The sequence below is a fragment of the Carassius auratus genome, chromosome 7, assembly GCF_003368295.1.
Source record: "Carassius auratus strain Wakin chromosome 7, ASM336829v1, whole genome shotgun sequence".
Lineage (NCBI taxonomy): Eukaryota > Metazoa > Chordata > Actinopteri > Cypriniformes > Cyprinidae > Carassius > Carassius auratus.
Genome location: NC_039249.1, coordinates 35,449,604 through 35,467,535, shown reverse-complemented (window position 1 = coordinate 35,467,535; position 17,932 = coordinate 35,449,604). Strand labels below are relative to the sequence as shown.

The following is a 17,932-nucleotide window of genomic DNA, read 5'->3' as shown; positions in this document are numbered from 1 at the left end:
TGTGGAGGGGTTATCTTGAGGCGAGGATGTGCTGGGGGTATAGCAGCTGTATAGGGACCTTTTGAGCAGACAAAGGACAGGCATGGAGAAAAGAAAGGAAGTTGGGCTTTGATTTATGGATCTCATTGGCTAGTGGGTGTCTCTGGTGTCAATGTCTGTATATGAGGATAAATGTATAAACATGCATATGTGAGCACACACATAAGCCTATTATGCTATATCTCACTTCTTTCTCTGTGTAAAGCTCACACACATATTTTACATACAAATTATATCTCCATTTGCGAGGCATTTGCACTCCTGCAAATAAACAAATACATTCTGTTGATGCTCTCACACTCTCAAAAGCTAAATTCACTGGTGTGGCATTCTAAAAAACAGCATTGATCCTGATTAGATAACCATAAGTCATAAGGACCGCATTGTCCCTATAGAGCTGTTCTCTTTGCATGGCTGCTTCTGTAATGATGCATAATGATACATCCACAGTATTGTAGGCTGATTGTGTGTGCTCCTGTGGTCAAAACTGTACTGTTACTGTAAAACCTCAAAGCAGATTTTTCAGCATTTTTCCAATCATTCAAGTATGATCCATATAAAAAATGTATGTGCGTCAACACTTTTCACTTTCACTAATTGCCCATTGCATGCTGGGACTGTTTAACGATACCCCACCACATTAGCTGCACACTGCTCAGTATAAGAGATCAGGATCTTTCGCACTGCTCCGTGATCAGCACTTACCAGCCAACCATGGCCTACAGCGCAACGAGAGGAGGCGCAAAACAGATCTGGAAACAGAAGAGGGTAGTTCCTTCCGACTTGGAGGGATTACAGCTTTACCGGAAGAGGGGAGGAAAGAAAGGTTAAGCCACTGCTGGTTGCCAGATTCAGCACCTCTGCTTTTGCAGAGTTCATGTGTGCCTCACGCAGAGGGTCTGGCCATTTATATTAGAGCACAGTGCCAACAGGACCCAGAGGGGAAACAGCACTGCTATCGTCAAGAACAGTAAGTTACTTATTTGAACTAACAATTTATCTTAACTTATCTCATGTTTGATTAAATAACCATTTTTTTTTAGGGTTTGATTTTGAAGCCATAACATGTTATTTGACTTTATGCAGATTTGCCGAAGAAACTCATTGCATGTATTTTAGTTGCATTTGACCTGTAGTTGTAGTGTAGATTTATTAATTTCACTTTTGTGAAGGAAGACATTTCCACATTTCTTTTTTTAACATCTGGTTGCAGTCATGTTAGTCTAATGACAAATCTCTGCTCTGCGTAATAGGCTATTTGCAAGGTCTCCATAGGCAGAGAGCATCAGATCACCTTTCTGAAGAAAACTGCCAAAACCGCTTGTCTTAGCTGTGTTAAGCTGGCCTTCAACCTCACCGGAACCCTTCTAAAATCAGCCAGCTGACCAATTTTGACCAGCCTGGAAGACGAGCAAAAAAGGGATACTGCAGTCTGTTTTAGGCTGTTTTCTTAGTAGGGCGGTCAATAAGCTCCAATAACGCATTTGTTTTATAAGAATCGTGTAGAATGTGTTATTTCTGAGCACTTTGTATCTGGAAGAAAAGGCGAAACTATAGGATTTTTTTGGTCTATTTTTGCGAGGAAAATAGGCGAGGTTTGAACATTTCCCCGAGCGCGAGCAGCAGTGCAGTCCAATCAATTACGTTTAATTCAATTCACTTAAACTTCCAGCGCGCTGCGAAAGAGAAGCATTTATTGATAATGAATTCAGAGCGCTCCTCCTCCTCCTCACGTACTCCCGCTCGCCGCTGCGCATTAAGAGACAGCTGGCGATGAGAGGAATATCCCTCCACTCTCACTCTCCTCTCTGTCACCTCACTTGTGTTTTCCTCAAGCACTGCGGACAGAAAACGCTGTGCGCGGAGCTTTATAAGACACGGCACGAGGAGGATGCGGACCGCCGGGGTTTGGCCAGCGACCGTCACTCTCACGGTCCCCCGGGACTGATTTTCGGTCAAAGATATTTAATGGGCTTTTGTATCGCCGTCTCCGCTGATTTCCGTGGTTATCTTCTCGGATATTGTATGATACGGCTCCACGATGAAGAGGATGAACGTAAGCACTTCAAGTGTGTTACTGTGCAAGCATGCTGCCTGCATTCGTTGTGCGTTGAAGCGCAGTTGAGTTTATTTTGTTTGGAATTGGCTTTACTGTACGATGAACGCGCAACTTTGTCATCTTAGGATGTGTTTAGCATTTTGTCAGGTTTGATATTAAAGCATGAAACGCGACTAAAGATAAGCGATCTTGAACTCACTTCAATTAAGATTCGTTGTATGCTGAGACAGAAAATTATCGATTGATCGTTGCGTTTGTGCGGAGATGCAGTTCGTGACCGGCTGCATTTACGCGTTTTATCCCGGTTACTACACCATTATTACTGAAAAATGGTATAAAGTGAGAAAGTATGCATGATCTAGTGTGTTTTCATTTCACGAAAATCCTTATTGCGCGCGGATCTTGCATTATGGTAATTCCAGGCATTCCTCAAGCAATAAGTCATTTACAACTACATATGGAAATCGATTCTGGTTGTGATTCTGATTTCTTTAAACGATTCTGGTTCCTTGACGGTTCCACTAGTAGCTCCTTTAGTTAAAAAGAAATATCCCATTTTTAGGGGGATAGAAATGCAATAATTTAATTGCATTCGCTGCCCTCATCGATATGTTCCATTTTGATAATAAATCAAAGGTAATATAATTATTTAAAAAGTATGTTTGCACATACATTTGATTACTTAAACCAAACACTACACTATACTTACAGTATAAGTAAATTACTGAAAAAACTAATATGATAATTCATTCATTCATTCATTTATTCATTGTTTCTTTCTTATTTATCCAACATCACTGAAAAAAAAAAATTATAATAAATGTTGCCATATGGTAAATCTTATGTGCCTTTATTATATTTGTGGGGAATTCCTTTACCTTGACAGCCTTCTAAAAATGCTGCTCTCATGTGAGGGACACTGCAAAGAAGACGCAAGTGCAATAAAACAATCAAGTAAAAGGGTCAAAGGAACCATTTGAATCATCAAAAAGTGGACTACACCATTATCGCTGTTACAGTTTTGATTAACTAAAATTGCAGGATCCTATTATTCGTTCGGGGGTATCAGACAACACTGACCATGCTGTGTTTTTGTCAATCTTCACACAAATCCAGAATAAAACTGTAACCTCTTAAGGACTGTTCAGTACAGTTTGACTTAAATTAAGATTAACCACAACAACAATCTCATGTTAAAACCTTTTAATTGCCAACTTTTAATTTTCAGGATGTACTTTTAGGTAAACATGTGCTTTGTAAATGGAACCATACTGGGGTGTGATTCCCAAAAGCAACTTTGGTCGCAAGTTCCCTCGTTACCAGTAGAGTTCAATGGAACTAATGACCATAATTAGCTAACAATGCTTTTGGGAAATGTACCCCTGGACAATTAGTTTGTTACTTTATTTAGTACAATTTATGGGTATTTACCTGTTTATTACATATCGCTGTGTTAAGCAAGCCTTTTGATTGCTGTGGACATGCCGTCTTGAATATTCACTGCCTTAATTAGCAATAGCATACTGCTATTTAGTCAAAGTATGAATAGTATGCTTGAAAATCATACACAGTGATTATTTATTAATAGTGATGAAACTATTCCAAGTTCACTCACTGTTACTATAGTTACAACTAAGGTGAGAATAGAAAACAATATAAATGTTAATTGCTGTATAAACAATAACCTTTGAGTCACACCTATTAATGAATATGTTTGTTAATTCCAAACGTTTGAAAGTGTGAATGCAATCTTTTATCCATTAAAATGAAGTGGATCATAAGAGTCAGTGTTTTTGGGAGTCACGCTTTATTTAATCACTCGTAATAAACACTGGCCGTAGTATATTATTAGCAGTATATTCAGTAGCACATTGTTATTATTACTTATTATTATTAGCATTGTTTTGTTTTGTTTTTGTTTGTTTTGTTTTTTTTCTCAGAAAAATCTCCTGTGGACTGGTGTTGAAAATTAGCATGCATGCTAAAACACTTTAGCAAGTGCATATGGTTTGTCCAATGTAACTGTGATGTCCATGTTAAAAAAATATATAATAATAATAATAATAATAGTGGTAATAAAAGGGAACTGCTTTTGAACTGGAACTAGTTCACATTTGCCATCCCATTTACCGAGTTGGTTAACCACATTTGCTTCATTGACAAACAGAAAGCTGCTTGATTTGAAAGTGATGTTTGTTTGATCATCATACAACACTACACTACTGATATTTTTGCTTCCTAACTTTGTTTATACGACTAGACCCTCAGTTTTTACGAGATTCCACCAAATTGTGTGTAAAAATGCAGCATCCGTCTATCCATTAATTCCCTTCATAGTTCAAAACCATAATCCTGAGTTCCTAAACATGTTCAATTCTGTTTGCAGCCGCGTTGGAAATCGCCACAAATGTGGCCATCCGGAGTGGGCAGCAGGCAGCCCTGTCCCCGTGACACTGCTCTGCGCAGAGCAGCCATCAGTGGCAACGTCCTTGCGCTCCCACCGTTCCATGTCCCCACGGGCAGGAGTGTCCGGGTCTTCATCTGTGCCAACCCTGATGGTAAGAGCGTGCAGCAGCTTTTTTCCACACTGTAAAAAAAATAAAATAAAAAATAGATGCTTCCAAAAATCTAACTTTTACTCATGATAGATATGCGTTCATGTGTGTACTCTGTGAACTCTGGAATCACCCAAACCATATTGCAGAGAACAAACACAGTATTCTGTCAATTAGATTGACACCTGTTAATGCACGAGCGATGTGCAAGACATGCTTTATCATCCACTGTGTTAATGAACCAGATTTTACAGTAATAAATTCAGATGGCAGCGACAGTTCCACATCATGCCGTTTCATAACACACGCTGCCATCCTCAGAGATATGGCCGTTGCTAATGTCTGCAGGACTGCTGTACCATGTGCTTTGACAAGAGCAGCAGTGACAGCAGTTAGTGGAGCCGTCTGTCTCAGCACTGAACACGGGTTTCAACGTTCCACAAAAACAAAGGCCAAGCAACCATGACACAAAATATTGTGCTGCTCTACAGTTATACAGTCTCTAATATTAAAATAGGGGAGCTCTCAGTGTTCAACTTGCTCATAGCTGTGGGAAAGTGGTGAATGGATTGGGCATTTCTTGCTCCTATCTTGAGAAATCATTGAGAGGTCATCATTCCCACCATCGATTGCTCATTTTTACATCTTAAGGCTTAAACCCAGTCCTATTTAGAATTGACCTTAGATTTAATGAGTGCCAGGGGAACTAGACGGCACATATGCAGTCATAGATTTAAATATGGGCTGCAGGGAGACCTTAAAATAGTGCTTCTAATCTCGGAGTAAACAAGCCAAGGGAAAGTATAAAATGGGCTAGGAGGGAGAAAGAGAAATGGAGAAATGAGTGCAGAGAACTGAGGATGAAGTGAAAGGAGGGAAGATACCAGTGAATAAATTAGATCGGCGCAAGGACATCTTCAATAAAATGATGACCTTTCAGGTTGGAGGATTAATGATAAAGACTCCTCTAAATTGCAGCTATAACATAAGTGCCCTAGTCATGTATTTATGCATTATTCCTAAATAAAAAGAAGAATAAGAATAAAAACAGACAATTGTTATTAAATTATAGTATAGAATATTAATATTTAAAACAATAAACCAATTCTCATATAAACTAGTTGGTTATTGGTTATTGGTTATAGCATGCATATTCATAATATATTGGATATTTATTAGTATGTATAAAGCACATCCCTTATCCTACCCAATGTGTAAATTTAACAACTATCTTACTACCTAACTATTAAACCATTTATTAAAGCTGCAAATTAGTCGTTTATTGAGGCAAATGTCATAGTTAATGGTTTGTTAATAGCGAGAATTGAACCTTAAAATAGAGTCTTACCCTACAAATTTATTTTAAAACAATATTTGTAATAAATATTTTAAATGATAAATTATAAGGTAAAATGTGTCATGTTAAATATATTTTCATATCTCAATTAAATATGAAGAGACAGCTATAAATAAACCATTCAAGTGTAAACACCGTGGCACTCTTGCTGTCAAAACATTCTCATTTTGTTTGACTACCGTGACCAACTGACTCACCAACATTGGCTCAATTATTATGTGTGAGTTTGGGGCGGGACTGTCTGTTTGTTCGACCAGTGGCAGATAGAAAGCATTTGGAAACTAGTTTTAAATGGTCATTATTTTTGCAGATTCATTTGGAAAACTAGTTTCATTTGGTGAAGCTGGCGGTATATAAATCACACTTTTCAGCATTAAATTAAATAGTTTTCTGTTTATTTCTCTATAGGATGAAATCCCCACACTTAAACATCATTGTGCATAATGACATTCAACCATCAATGAATGCAGTTCATGCTGGAATACTATAAAGAGAGTCCGAAGCCACTTCTCTACTGCAATAGAAAGATACTACAGGGATTTAGTCTGCAGTCAGCCCTGAAAAGCCAACTGCTTGAAGATGCTTTAGTGAGAGGCAGAGGTGATGCTCTGTGCTGAGAGAGTGTGAGGTGGAGTGTGGAATCTGATGTACTGGACCTGTAGATGCACAACTCAGAGGTGATGTCAAGATAGAGAATTAATGATACTTTCAGTGGCTGAACAAGCCAGCTGGGCTTTGGTGCAATGCTCTTTCTCCTTAAGCACTAGAGGGAGCAATTTATACATTGCAGAAAAACAAAAAGGGAGTTGGCCTTGCACACACGGACTTATAACAACTCTTTGTTGTCCAACAGTCTTACAAGTCTTACTCTTATACATGCCTTGACTTGAAAGGAATGATTTCAATTTGTGTTATTGAGCTATTGTAGAAGTCAGCTCTGTGATTTAGGGGGTCTTCTAGGGGCACTTAGGACAGCAGTTGCTGGAGTCTTGCTGGGTTTGAGATTGAGGCTTTGAGGAAATGAATGTGATAACATTTATACGCTCGTTGGGTTTTTTGGTCTCTCTGTATGGTAACCAAGGGCGACTAGAATTTTATTCTGCTTTAAGGACCTTGAATTTAATGCTGCTGTGTTGTAACAGCATGTGTGGAGTTCGCCAACATGATTTATTATAGTGCATTTACTGTGTTTTAAGTGTTGGGCTAAATCAAGCCTTGATTCTTCTTTTTTGTTAATTAAAGCAAATTTTCAAAAATACATACGTCTAAATACATTTACTATCACGTACCTTATTGCACGTTTCGCGGCAGTTTCAAAGTAAAATGTTCAGTCAGTGGCATTAAAACGCAGGTTGAATATGTGACCCTGGAACGTATTTGTTTAATTGAGTTAGGCACTTATTGCTGAGTTTACATTAAGTTGCGTCATGTATGTATTGCGGTGTTTCATAATTCAAATAGCCCAGGAGTGTCGCTTAATTTAATCATGTTGGAAATATCCCCTACACCAAACCCAACCCTAAACCTACACGATAGAGTTAACAGATTGATGTAAAAACTGATATAAAAAAATATTTGCTGATGCAGCCATGCTGTATTAAAGTTAACATATCATGAAAATCTGATTTTTCCAGGTTTTAAGTGCTATATTCAGGTCCCCGGTTCATCTACCATCCAAGGAAACGTGAAAAGGTTTAACCCAATAACTTTGTTTTGACAAGTCTTTTTCTGCAAGTGTCGGAAAAATGGAGCTCTCCTAGTGACATTGCAAAGGGATCTATTTGTGATATTACTGCGAAAGTTTGAGCGAAACATGCTTACTGTTCTGTCTTTGGCTGCACAGACGAGCGCAGAACACTATTTAGAGTCCCAGCCTCAAAGGAGACAAGAGAGCAGTGGAATTATTGATTAATTTACTGTATATTGCTGATGCCACACTAATCAAAAATAAACATAAAACTTATTTCCCAGCTGTTTACCTTCACAGACTTAACCAACTGTTTTTGTAACTCATGTTTGTTTTTAATGTAAACTTGTGTGTGAATGAGAACTTAGTTTAGTACTCACATGCTGTGACAGCCCCTTTCTGTATGTGTGCACTCAGAAAACCATATATCAGAAGTTTAAACTAACATGGTTTAAAACACATGATTTCAGCACGATAAACATGATAATCAGAACCAAAACAGATGATTTTTAGCAGGTAAGAGCTGTAATGGCATAGCTCATTTAAGAGATGACCGGCTCGAAAAACAGCGTGTTCCTGCTTCCACTCAAAATAGCCATTTTCTAAATGATCTGCAGGGAATTTTCAGCTGAAACTTCACAGACACATTTTGGTGACTCCAGAGACTTATATTATATATTGTAAAAAGGAGCGTAATATGTCTCCTTTAACTTCTTTATGTGCATTTGAGATGTTTTGTTGAACTGTAAGTTCACGGGTTTCATATCAGAGCTCTTCATCACTCAATTGCAACACTATTTCGCATGAGCTACCAAGCAAACCTACTGAATTAGGAAATTCATGCTTATGAAGCTGGATATATGATGTCACGTTCAAAAGTATCAGTTTTCAAATCGTGCAGGATGTTAAAATTGTTTTGAATTCATAAGATAATATTCCTCAAGTAATTATGCAAAAATTTGGCTTTATTATCCAAATCTGTGGACCTGCAAATCATGTTTTGTGTGAAAAGGAATAGTGTTCAGTTCAACTGGAAACAGTGATTCAAATGTATAGGTAGGTTTTTGCAGAAATGTAGGTAGAGGCACATATTTACAATGTTGTGCATTTTAGATTCAATTAGGATTTTTGACCAAATTGACTGGTTGGCATGGACACAATACTTTTGTGAGGAAATATCTGAATTGTGTATCGTCAAATGAAATCAAGACAATAGTTTTGTAAATGCAAGTCACCCCCTCTATTTTGCTGCAATGATTCACACTCATTGGTTGCCACCTCTGTAGATACACTACTAGCATTGTGTTGGTTACTCATGAGAAAAGCAAAAAATTTGAAATCCAATCGGTATCTGTATTGGGGGTGTAAATTTCATGGAAAAGAACCATACCTGGTCTCCACTCATGGTTCCGCGGTTCAACTTAAATCTGACAAGACATCTTTAATATAGTTTGTTAAATATTAGGGGTGCTCAGAGTAGACTGATCGGCATACTGATTGCTATCAGCCGATAACCGCTTTGGGATGTCTCTATAAAGGCCAATCTCATAAACCAATCTCAAGCTGATGACGCAGCTGCCGTGAGAGGTTTGGCATTTTGTGCTCATGTCAATGGATTTGAACACTTACATTACACATGGTTGTGGCCCGACGGTGCGTTCCAGGATTGTTGCATCTGTAACATTGCATCGATAGTTTCTACACTGAGTCTATTTTTGCTGTGCTGAATTAACCCTTTGATGCATACGATCACACCGGAGAACTTTCAGTGCATCACATCATCAACTGCTAAATTTAAATCCACTTTCGTGCTTCGGCTGGTGCAGAGCCAGATCCGACGTGCTGAGCGCTTGTCACATTATCACACATATTCAGTATTTTCAACCATTTAATGCTTATTTAAAGTTTCAGACATTTAAATACACATGAGTACTAGCAAAAACATACATTTACAGTAAAATCTATGCTGATGTCTGTGGAAATGGCAATAATGATCCTTACAAATATAATCTGACGACATGCTTCTATTGATATCATATACAGATTGTGTAGGTAACTAAAGTTTACTCTGCTCTTCTCTCAGCTTAAATAAGGCGATACATTCTAAAATAACGGTCGTCTAAAAAAACTCTCACCAGGGGCTGAGCTATATTTTAAACTCACGTGCGAAAGGGTTAAAGTAACAGCGCACTGTTTGCAATAAATATAAACTTGGATTAACACGAAAATGTAGTAATTACCCCCCATTTAAAAAAATGAAATTCAGGCCCTGTATAAATGTCTAAAAATCCTGATTGGAGTATCACTATAAATAATTCTACATGATAAAAAGAAGGCTTTAAAAAGTTTGGTATACTGCTTCCTGTGAACAACAATTAGTGAACAGGCTCATAAATTCCTGTATTCCTGTAGCTCAAGTGGTAGAGCATTGTTAAGTGCAAAGTTGGGGGTTCGATTCCAAAGGAACACATGATAGGTAAAAATTTATAGACTGAATGCACTGTAAGTTGCTTTGGATAAAAGTGTCTGCTTAATGCATACATTTATTTATTTAAATTTAAATGTATAAATTCTGATCGGAGCACCCCTATTAAAAATAACAACACGTTAAAACAAACAGAGTTCAGCTAATGTATGGTTCTGTTGTTGGAAACATTCTAGCTTCCCAATACATTACAACAAAAAAAAGACCTTGGACAAACCAGTCCCTCTTTGTAAACTTTGTTAAATGTGGGTGCCATATGCTCGAATATAACCAGCCATATGTCATCAGAACAGCCGTGTTAATGCTAGCTAAAGAACTACTGAGTGCACCTTTTTGGGTTCTTGGTGACATCAGCCATACACCATTGTCATTACTTCATTTTCAAAGGCTTCTAAAAAGTCACATGGCATTTACAGCTCAGTTGACTGGCTCAAAAAAAAATAATGTGAACGAGATCAGAAGTTGAGCAATTACCATTGAGATGAATGGAAATGCTAATGGGTAGCATTCTCCAGGTATTATAGACCTTCTTGGTTGAGTCGGTATTATTGTGTTGGGCTAGTCGGCAGTGTTATTAGCACATTTTGTGTGTATCATCCTATAAAAGGCTAATCTCGAATAATCACTGCTTATTAAATGATCATAGTATTTTAACAGAGAAAAGATTAACACACTTCAACCTTTAATGCAACATTGCTTCATAAGCAATGCATTCAAAAACCCTCAAATTGCTTATAATAATGATAGATAATTATGTGCTTTGAATATTCAGATAATATTTTTGCCTTTGAGCATTTGGAAATTAGTTTACTAATGCCATGGAGCTAATGGATTGCCAACAGGAATGTGTTTTAGTCACAGATGGGATTTCATTCAGTCGTTAAGCACACGCGGTCAGGCGCCTTTGATGGGGAGCAATTCTCATTCCATCGTCCTCCATCTTGCGACCTCACCTAATCCCTAAGAGTCTTGTGTTTCAGCATCAGACAGCTGTATCAATACTGAGCTCATCTATATGCGACCATCCTTTCAGAGCCCGTGCTACAGGAGACACATGTGAAAGCCCTATTGGATACGACTGCACAAAGGCTTTACCCCAGATTATAGTCATGACTGGACAGAGCATTGAGCAAGATGCATGCTTGCAGCTTGAGATTCGAAATGACTCAGATATTCATAAAGTATTAAAGCATGTTTAGAACATGGTAAGTGGCTGTAAAAAGCTTTTATCTTAAAATGTAATTGAAGATAATGTGGTGTGGCATCTATTTCTAAAAGAACATACATACTATACAGCTCTAAAATATTGGTCTATATGTACAAATGCTTTTAAGAACCAACTTATTGTAGAAAAAAAAAAGTGTACTCACAAATAATTAAAAGAATAAAAATGTAAAAGTAACAAATTCTGTGGCCACAATATTTTATTATTGTTATTGTTATTGTTATTGTTATTGTTATTATTATTATTATTAGTAGTAGTAGTAGTAGTAGTAGTAGTAATAGTCCTATGTTTTGTAAATTCAAGAATATTGTACAAGCAAGACATGATTTTATTAATTGTGAAGTGATTGGATCATAAACATTGGACACAAATGCTAGAATGGAGCCTGGTGTTTAGATGGTAATTTATTTTTAATGTTAGTTATTAATTGTTGATAAAAGAAAAAAAAATGGGATGCATTATTGTGTTTTAAAAATGCTAGACATGAGACAGGAAGCAACAGAATGGAACAAAATACAGGTCTTGTGAGACATGTTTTTGAACTGAAATACAAAGAATAGGAGATGCTAAATCAGCATGATATGTTATTATGGTCAAAAATCTAACATTAAGCATATGTCTAGATAGAAAACAATTGAAAAACAACAGATGGATGCAAGAATGCATTCTCTATGGGAAAATCCTGGAACTGGCAACTCTTTAAATTGATAGTCTCCGTTAACTACATGTCAGCTACCAGTAGAGAAGAGTATTGGTAAACTGTCTGTTTAAAATCTGCTAACAGCTTTTTTGATGATATCAAGATTCTACTAACTGTAACTAACTTTGCAACTGTAAGTAACACATCAATTTATTGTACTTACCCTAAACTAATAGTCTACTCATACTGTAATAGTTGGCAATTAGTTGACAGGTGGTTGCAAAGTTACTTAGCTATTAGCTACTTAGCTATTAAAATTTCTAAGGTGGCAAGTGCACTTAACTTAAATAGGGTCCATTTTGATTTCATGTTCACTTTTAATGTAGGAGACTGGAAAATCTCATTAGTCCGTATATTTGTTTAAGGGCAGCATTTCTGGGCTTTGATTGGGTCTACAATATTTTTAAAAAAATATAAATTAAAAGTCTAATTCAAGTCATTTATTTCTCTTGACTCCTGCCTTCATCTTTCCTCACTTTCCTTCCTTCCTTATTTCAATCTAGTCTTGTTCAAAAATGCTTTATTGGCATTATCCCCCTTCCCCCCACTCTGCAGTGATTTAGCTTACTATGTTTTTTCCTTCTTCTCCATGTTCTTTATCTTTTTCATGTCAGACATTTCAAACATGCCACATGTAAATGTGGAGGCAAGCACAGCAGCTCATATAGCTGGTGTTTTTTTTATTCTTTTCTTTGCCTCTCTATTTTTCTTTTTTTTCTCTCTCTCTCTCTATACCTATAACTTTGACTCAATTATCAGATGGATACATTTTGAAAGCTTCAATCTGTTATGCAAATTCGCTGTCTAAAGCACTCTCCAGTGTATTCCACGTTAATTCATTTATGACTATATGAAGGTTTCTGCTTTCCCCTGGTATCTTGCCTGTCTATACCGTGCCTTGTCTACTAACTTGACAATAATGGTGTCTAAAGGTTTATTTTGTTCTGAGGAATTGTTTGCATGTGAGGAGACTATTACAAGATTGAACATTGAATAAAAATAAAATAAAATTATTGAATAAGAATAAAATAAAATAATTTCAGTAGGACTATTTGTGAATTTGTAAATCATGAATTTTGCATAAGGATGACAGATTTGACCATGTAGATTTCATGGTGGGTTAAAGTTGGTCAAGCGAATGTGCCGTGTTGACAGCAGAAAGCAGGCATTGCTTGAAAGTCTGTGTGAGCTTTGCTTCATATATCCCTACACTGTTGAAAATGGACCTTTTTCCTAACAAGCCTACTGCATTTTCGATTATGGGAGGCAATTCTGTTTTGAGGAAGTTCCACTCAGAAAGACTGAAAAAATCACTTCGAAATTATCACTCAGTATTCTAGTTAATGCACATTTTGGTCCCTCTTTATGTTAGAAGGACTTACCTACTACACTCTGAAAAATTCTAGGTTAAAAACAACCCAACTTTGGTTATTTGGCAACCCAGTGCTGGGTAAATAACTTTAACTGGGTGAATACAGCATACAATTTTACATACATTTAAACTTGTTACAAACTTTAATTTCAATGAAGAAGTGCACCAAATCGGTGGTGCTGAGAAACGCTCTCTCCTGTAGAAGACTCAAAAAGCCAGCACTTTGACAGTAACTCAACAGCTCAAGCTCAACCCAGTGATTTGGTAGAAAAAAAAAATAGTCCAGGATAAAAAATGACCCAACAACTTAGTTACAGGAAAAACTACCCAGCACCTGGGTAAAAATATTAAAAACAACCCAATAAAATGACCCAATGGGCTAAATGCCGCTGCATTCTGAATCATTTATATAGGCTCGTTTGTGCATTGTGCATGTCCAGCCAAAAGATAATTGCAGCAATCCAGCCTAGAGATGACAAGGCCTGGACAAGGAGTTGTGCAGCATTCTCTGTTAGAGAGGGCCTGATATTTCTGATGTGCAATGCAAACCTGCAAATCGAGCAGTTTTTGCAATGGAAAGTCACCTGGTCATCAAAGACAAGATTACACCAAGATTTCTATCTGAACTTGATGGGGTAATTGTTGATGAACCTAACTGGGTGATGAAATTACAGTATGCTGTAGAGTTGGAGTGGCAGGGAAGACAGGGAGCTCAGTCTTTGCCAGATAAGGGTAACGTTCTTTCATCCATGCCGAGATGTCCGCCAGGCAGCCAGAGATCCATGCAGCTACGTTGAATCATCTGGTTGAAATGAAAAGTAGAGTTGTGTGTCATCAGTATAGCAATGGTAGGAGAAGACATATGCCTGTATGATGGGATATCCCAGGGATGTTGTATACTTGGAGAAGAGGAAGGGTCCAAGAGCTGATCCCTGAGGAACCCCAGTGATCAGTTGATATGTTTCACCCTGAAAGACCTACCAGTAAGATAGGATTCAAACCAGCGAAGTGTAATCTCTGTGATGCCCAGTGATGAGAGGGCAGACAGGTGGATCTGATGATTCACATTGTCAAATGCGACTAATAGATCCAGCAAAATAAGAATTGATAATTTGGAATTCGCTTTTGCAATCCGCCAGGCTTCAGTGACTGACAGTAGCACATTCTCAGTTAAATGGGCAGTGGGTTTACCCAAGCCTGCTTGGATGCAGTGGGGAAAGTGCCTGTGAGGAGAGATGTGTTGATGATGTGTGTTAGTGCTGGTAAAAGAGTTGGAGAGATTGCTTGGAGAACGTTTGAGGGGATAGGGTCTACTGGGCATGTTGTAGGATGGCTGGAGAGGAGAAGTTTGGATACTTCTGCCTCCGTCAGGGGAAAGAAGGATCAGAGTGAAGTTTTAGGGGTGGATGTGAAGGGTTTGAGTATGTGTGTGTGGAGATGAGAGCTGACTACTGAATGTTCTAGTGTTGTCTGTGAAGAATGTGGCAACATCATCAGCTGTTAGAGGTGGTGGAGAGGGACAGAGTAGAGAATTAAAAGTTTTGAAGAGGTCTGGAGCTCTGATCTTGTTGTGCAAATATGAAGTGCAGTGTGGACTTAAGCACAGATGAAAGCAAAGACTGATACAAATTCAGGTCGGACAAATATTTTGATTTGCACCATTTTCTCTCTGTTGCCCTTAATTTGGACTGATGCTCACGAAGGACATCAGATAACCAGTTTTTTTTTACATAAAAAAAGTACATTAAATTGTCTAATATTTCTTACATCAAAAGATAAGTTCAATGTACTTATTGTGTTAATATTGTATTGCAAAACACTTCTGCTGCTATGGAGGTGGGATATGGGTAAGGTTAGCGACAGGTTTGGTGATTATAAATGTAATTACAGAAATTAATAACGTATGCATTTACTGTACATGCAGGTATTTAAAAAATTATATACAGTATTGTTCAAAATAATAGCAGTACAATGTGACTAACCAGAATAATCAAGGTTTTCGTATATTTTTTTATTGCTACGTGGCAAACAAGTTACCAGTAGGTTCAGTAGATTCTCAGAAAACAAATGAGACCCAGCATTCATGATATGCACGCTCTTAAGGCTGTGCAATTGGGCAATTAGTTGAATTAGTTGAAAGGGGTGTGTTCAAAAAAATAGCAGTGTGGCATTCAATCACTGAGGTCATCAATTTTGTGAAGAAACAGGTGTGAATCAGGTGGCCCCTATTTAAGGATGAAGCCAACACTTGTTGAACATGCATTTGAAAGCTGAGGAAAATGGGTCGTTCAAGACATTGTTCAGAAGAACAGCGTACTTTGATTAAAAAGTTGATTAGAGAGGGGAGAACCTATAAAGAGGTGCAAAAAATGATAGGCTGTTCAGCTAAAATGATCTCCAATGCCTTAAAATGGAGAGCAAAACCAGAGAGACGTGGAAGAAAACGGAAGACAACCATCAAAATGGATAGAAGAATAACCAGAATGGCAAAGGATCAGCCAATGATCACCTCCAGGATGATCAAAGACAGTCTGGAGTTACCTGTAAGTACTGTGACAGATGGAAGACGTCTGTGTGAAGCTAATCTATTTTCAAGAATCCCCCGCAAAGTCCCTCTGTTAAAAAAAGGCATGTGCAGAAGAGGTTACAATTTGCCAAAGAACACATCAACTGGCCTAAAGAGAAATGGAGGAACATTTTGTGGACTGATGAGAGTAAAATTGTTCTTTTTGGGTCCAAGGGCCACAGGCAGTTTGTGAGACGACCCCCAAACTCTGAATTCAAGCCACAGTACACAGTGAAGACAGTGAAGCATGGAGGTGCAAGCATCATGATATGGGCATGTTTCTCCTACTATGGTGTTGGGCCTATTTATCGCATACAAGGGATCATGGATCAGTTTGCATATGTTAAAATACTTGAAGAGGTCATGTTGCCCTATGCTGAAGAGGACATGCCCTTGAAATGGTTGTTTCAACAAGACAATGACCCAAAACACACTAGTAAACGGGCAAAGTCTTGGTTCCAAACCAACACAATTAATGGTATGGAGTGGCCAGCCCAATCTCCAGACCTTAATCCAATTGAGAACTTGTGGGGTGAAGCAAAACCAAGAAATGTGAATGAATTGTGGAATGTTGTTAAAGAATCATGGAGTGGAATAACAGCTGAGAGGTGCCACAAGTTGGTTGACTCCATGCCACACAGATGTCAAGCAGTTTTAAAAAACTGTGGTCATACAACTAAATATTAGTTTAGTGATTCACAGGATTGCTAAATCCCAGAAAAAAAAAATATTTGTACAAAATAGTTTTGAGTTTGTACAGTCAAAGGTAGACACTGCTATTTTTTTGAACACACCCCTTTCAACTAATTGCCCAATTGCACAGCCTTAAGAGCGTGCATATCATGAATGCTGGGTCTTGTTTGTTTTCTGACAATCTACTGAACCTACTGGTAACTTGTTTGCCACGTAGCAATAAAAAATATACTAAAAACCTTGATTATTCTGGTTAGTCACATTGTACTGCTATTATTTTGAACAATACTGTATATATATATATATATATATATATATATATATATATATATATATATATATATATATATATATGTGTGTGTGTGTATAATAATAATAAAGCATGCATTGTACCAAACGATGAATTTAAATTTAAGGATATAGTAGTTATGGTCACCTACAGTAACATGAAGTAGGACCATTTTGGAAAAAGGCAACATATTTTACATAATACAGATATAGACTACATGTCTCTAATATTACTGTGAAAATAATCAAGCATTTGGGGTTATTCATGGTCTGTTAAAGTAATATGTTAATACTTTTAAACTTAAAAAAATGTTTAGGGTTGGAAGAATGAATAAAATAATGTATTCTCGTTATACTCAGTATCTGAAAATGCTTATTTTTACATTCATAGTGTGAACCTTTGGCTATCAAACATGGATATACAATTACCTCTACTCTATTATGACTGCATCTTAAATTCATAATGAAATAGAAGTAGCAGCAGATATTTTCTTCCGTACTGTGAAATTTTAGATGTGGGTGTTGCACTCAACTGGTGGCCAAAAGGGAATTTGCAGGGGTGTGGTGAATGGTCAATTGGAAGGTCCAGATATTATAAATTTATTAAACATTACAAGGTCAAAGCATACAAAAATAAAACATATGCACAGTTGAATTGTTCACAATATTTTCACAGCATACAAATTTTCATTTAATGCCAATTAAGAGAGAAAGACTTGTCTTGCTTGGATAATTTTTTACTTTTGTTGGAGTGAGAAAAAAGTTACAGGAAATACAGGAAGACATGAAAAGGCAAGGGAAAGTTATCAAGGCAGTTATCAAGTCAGCTGGTTCAAAAGGTAGTGGGAGGGAAACAAAAACTGTAGATAGTTTCACCACAGCATTTATTACTGACAAAATAACAAA

The 17,932-nt window shown here is 37.3% G+C and overlaps 1 protein-coding gene across 2 annotated transcripts in view; it reads left to right on the top strand.

The window, feature by feature from the left end:
- The first annotated feature begins 498 nt into the window (after positions 1–498).
- nwd2 (NACHT and WD repeat domain containing 2) overlaps positions 499–17,932 on the top strand; it is a 70,863-nt gene continuing 53,429 nt past the window's right edge. Inside the window, exons 1-2 of one of the 2 annotated variants that reach the window (XM_026268698.1) lie at positions 499–1,009; positions 4,485–4,656. In XM_026268698.1, coding sequence (XP_026124483.1) covers positions 4,506–4,656 — 151 coding nt within the window. In that variant the 5' untranslated portion in view covers positions 499–1,009; positions 4,485–4,505. Of the gene's footprint in view, positions 1,010–1,134; positions 2,096–4,484; positions 4,657–17,932 lie in introns of those variants that run through there. The other variant, XM_026268696.1, reaches the window with a different exon arrangement.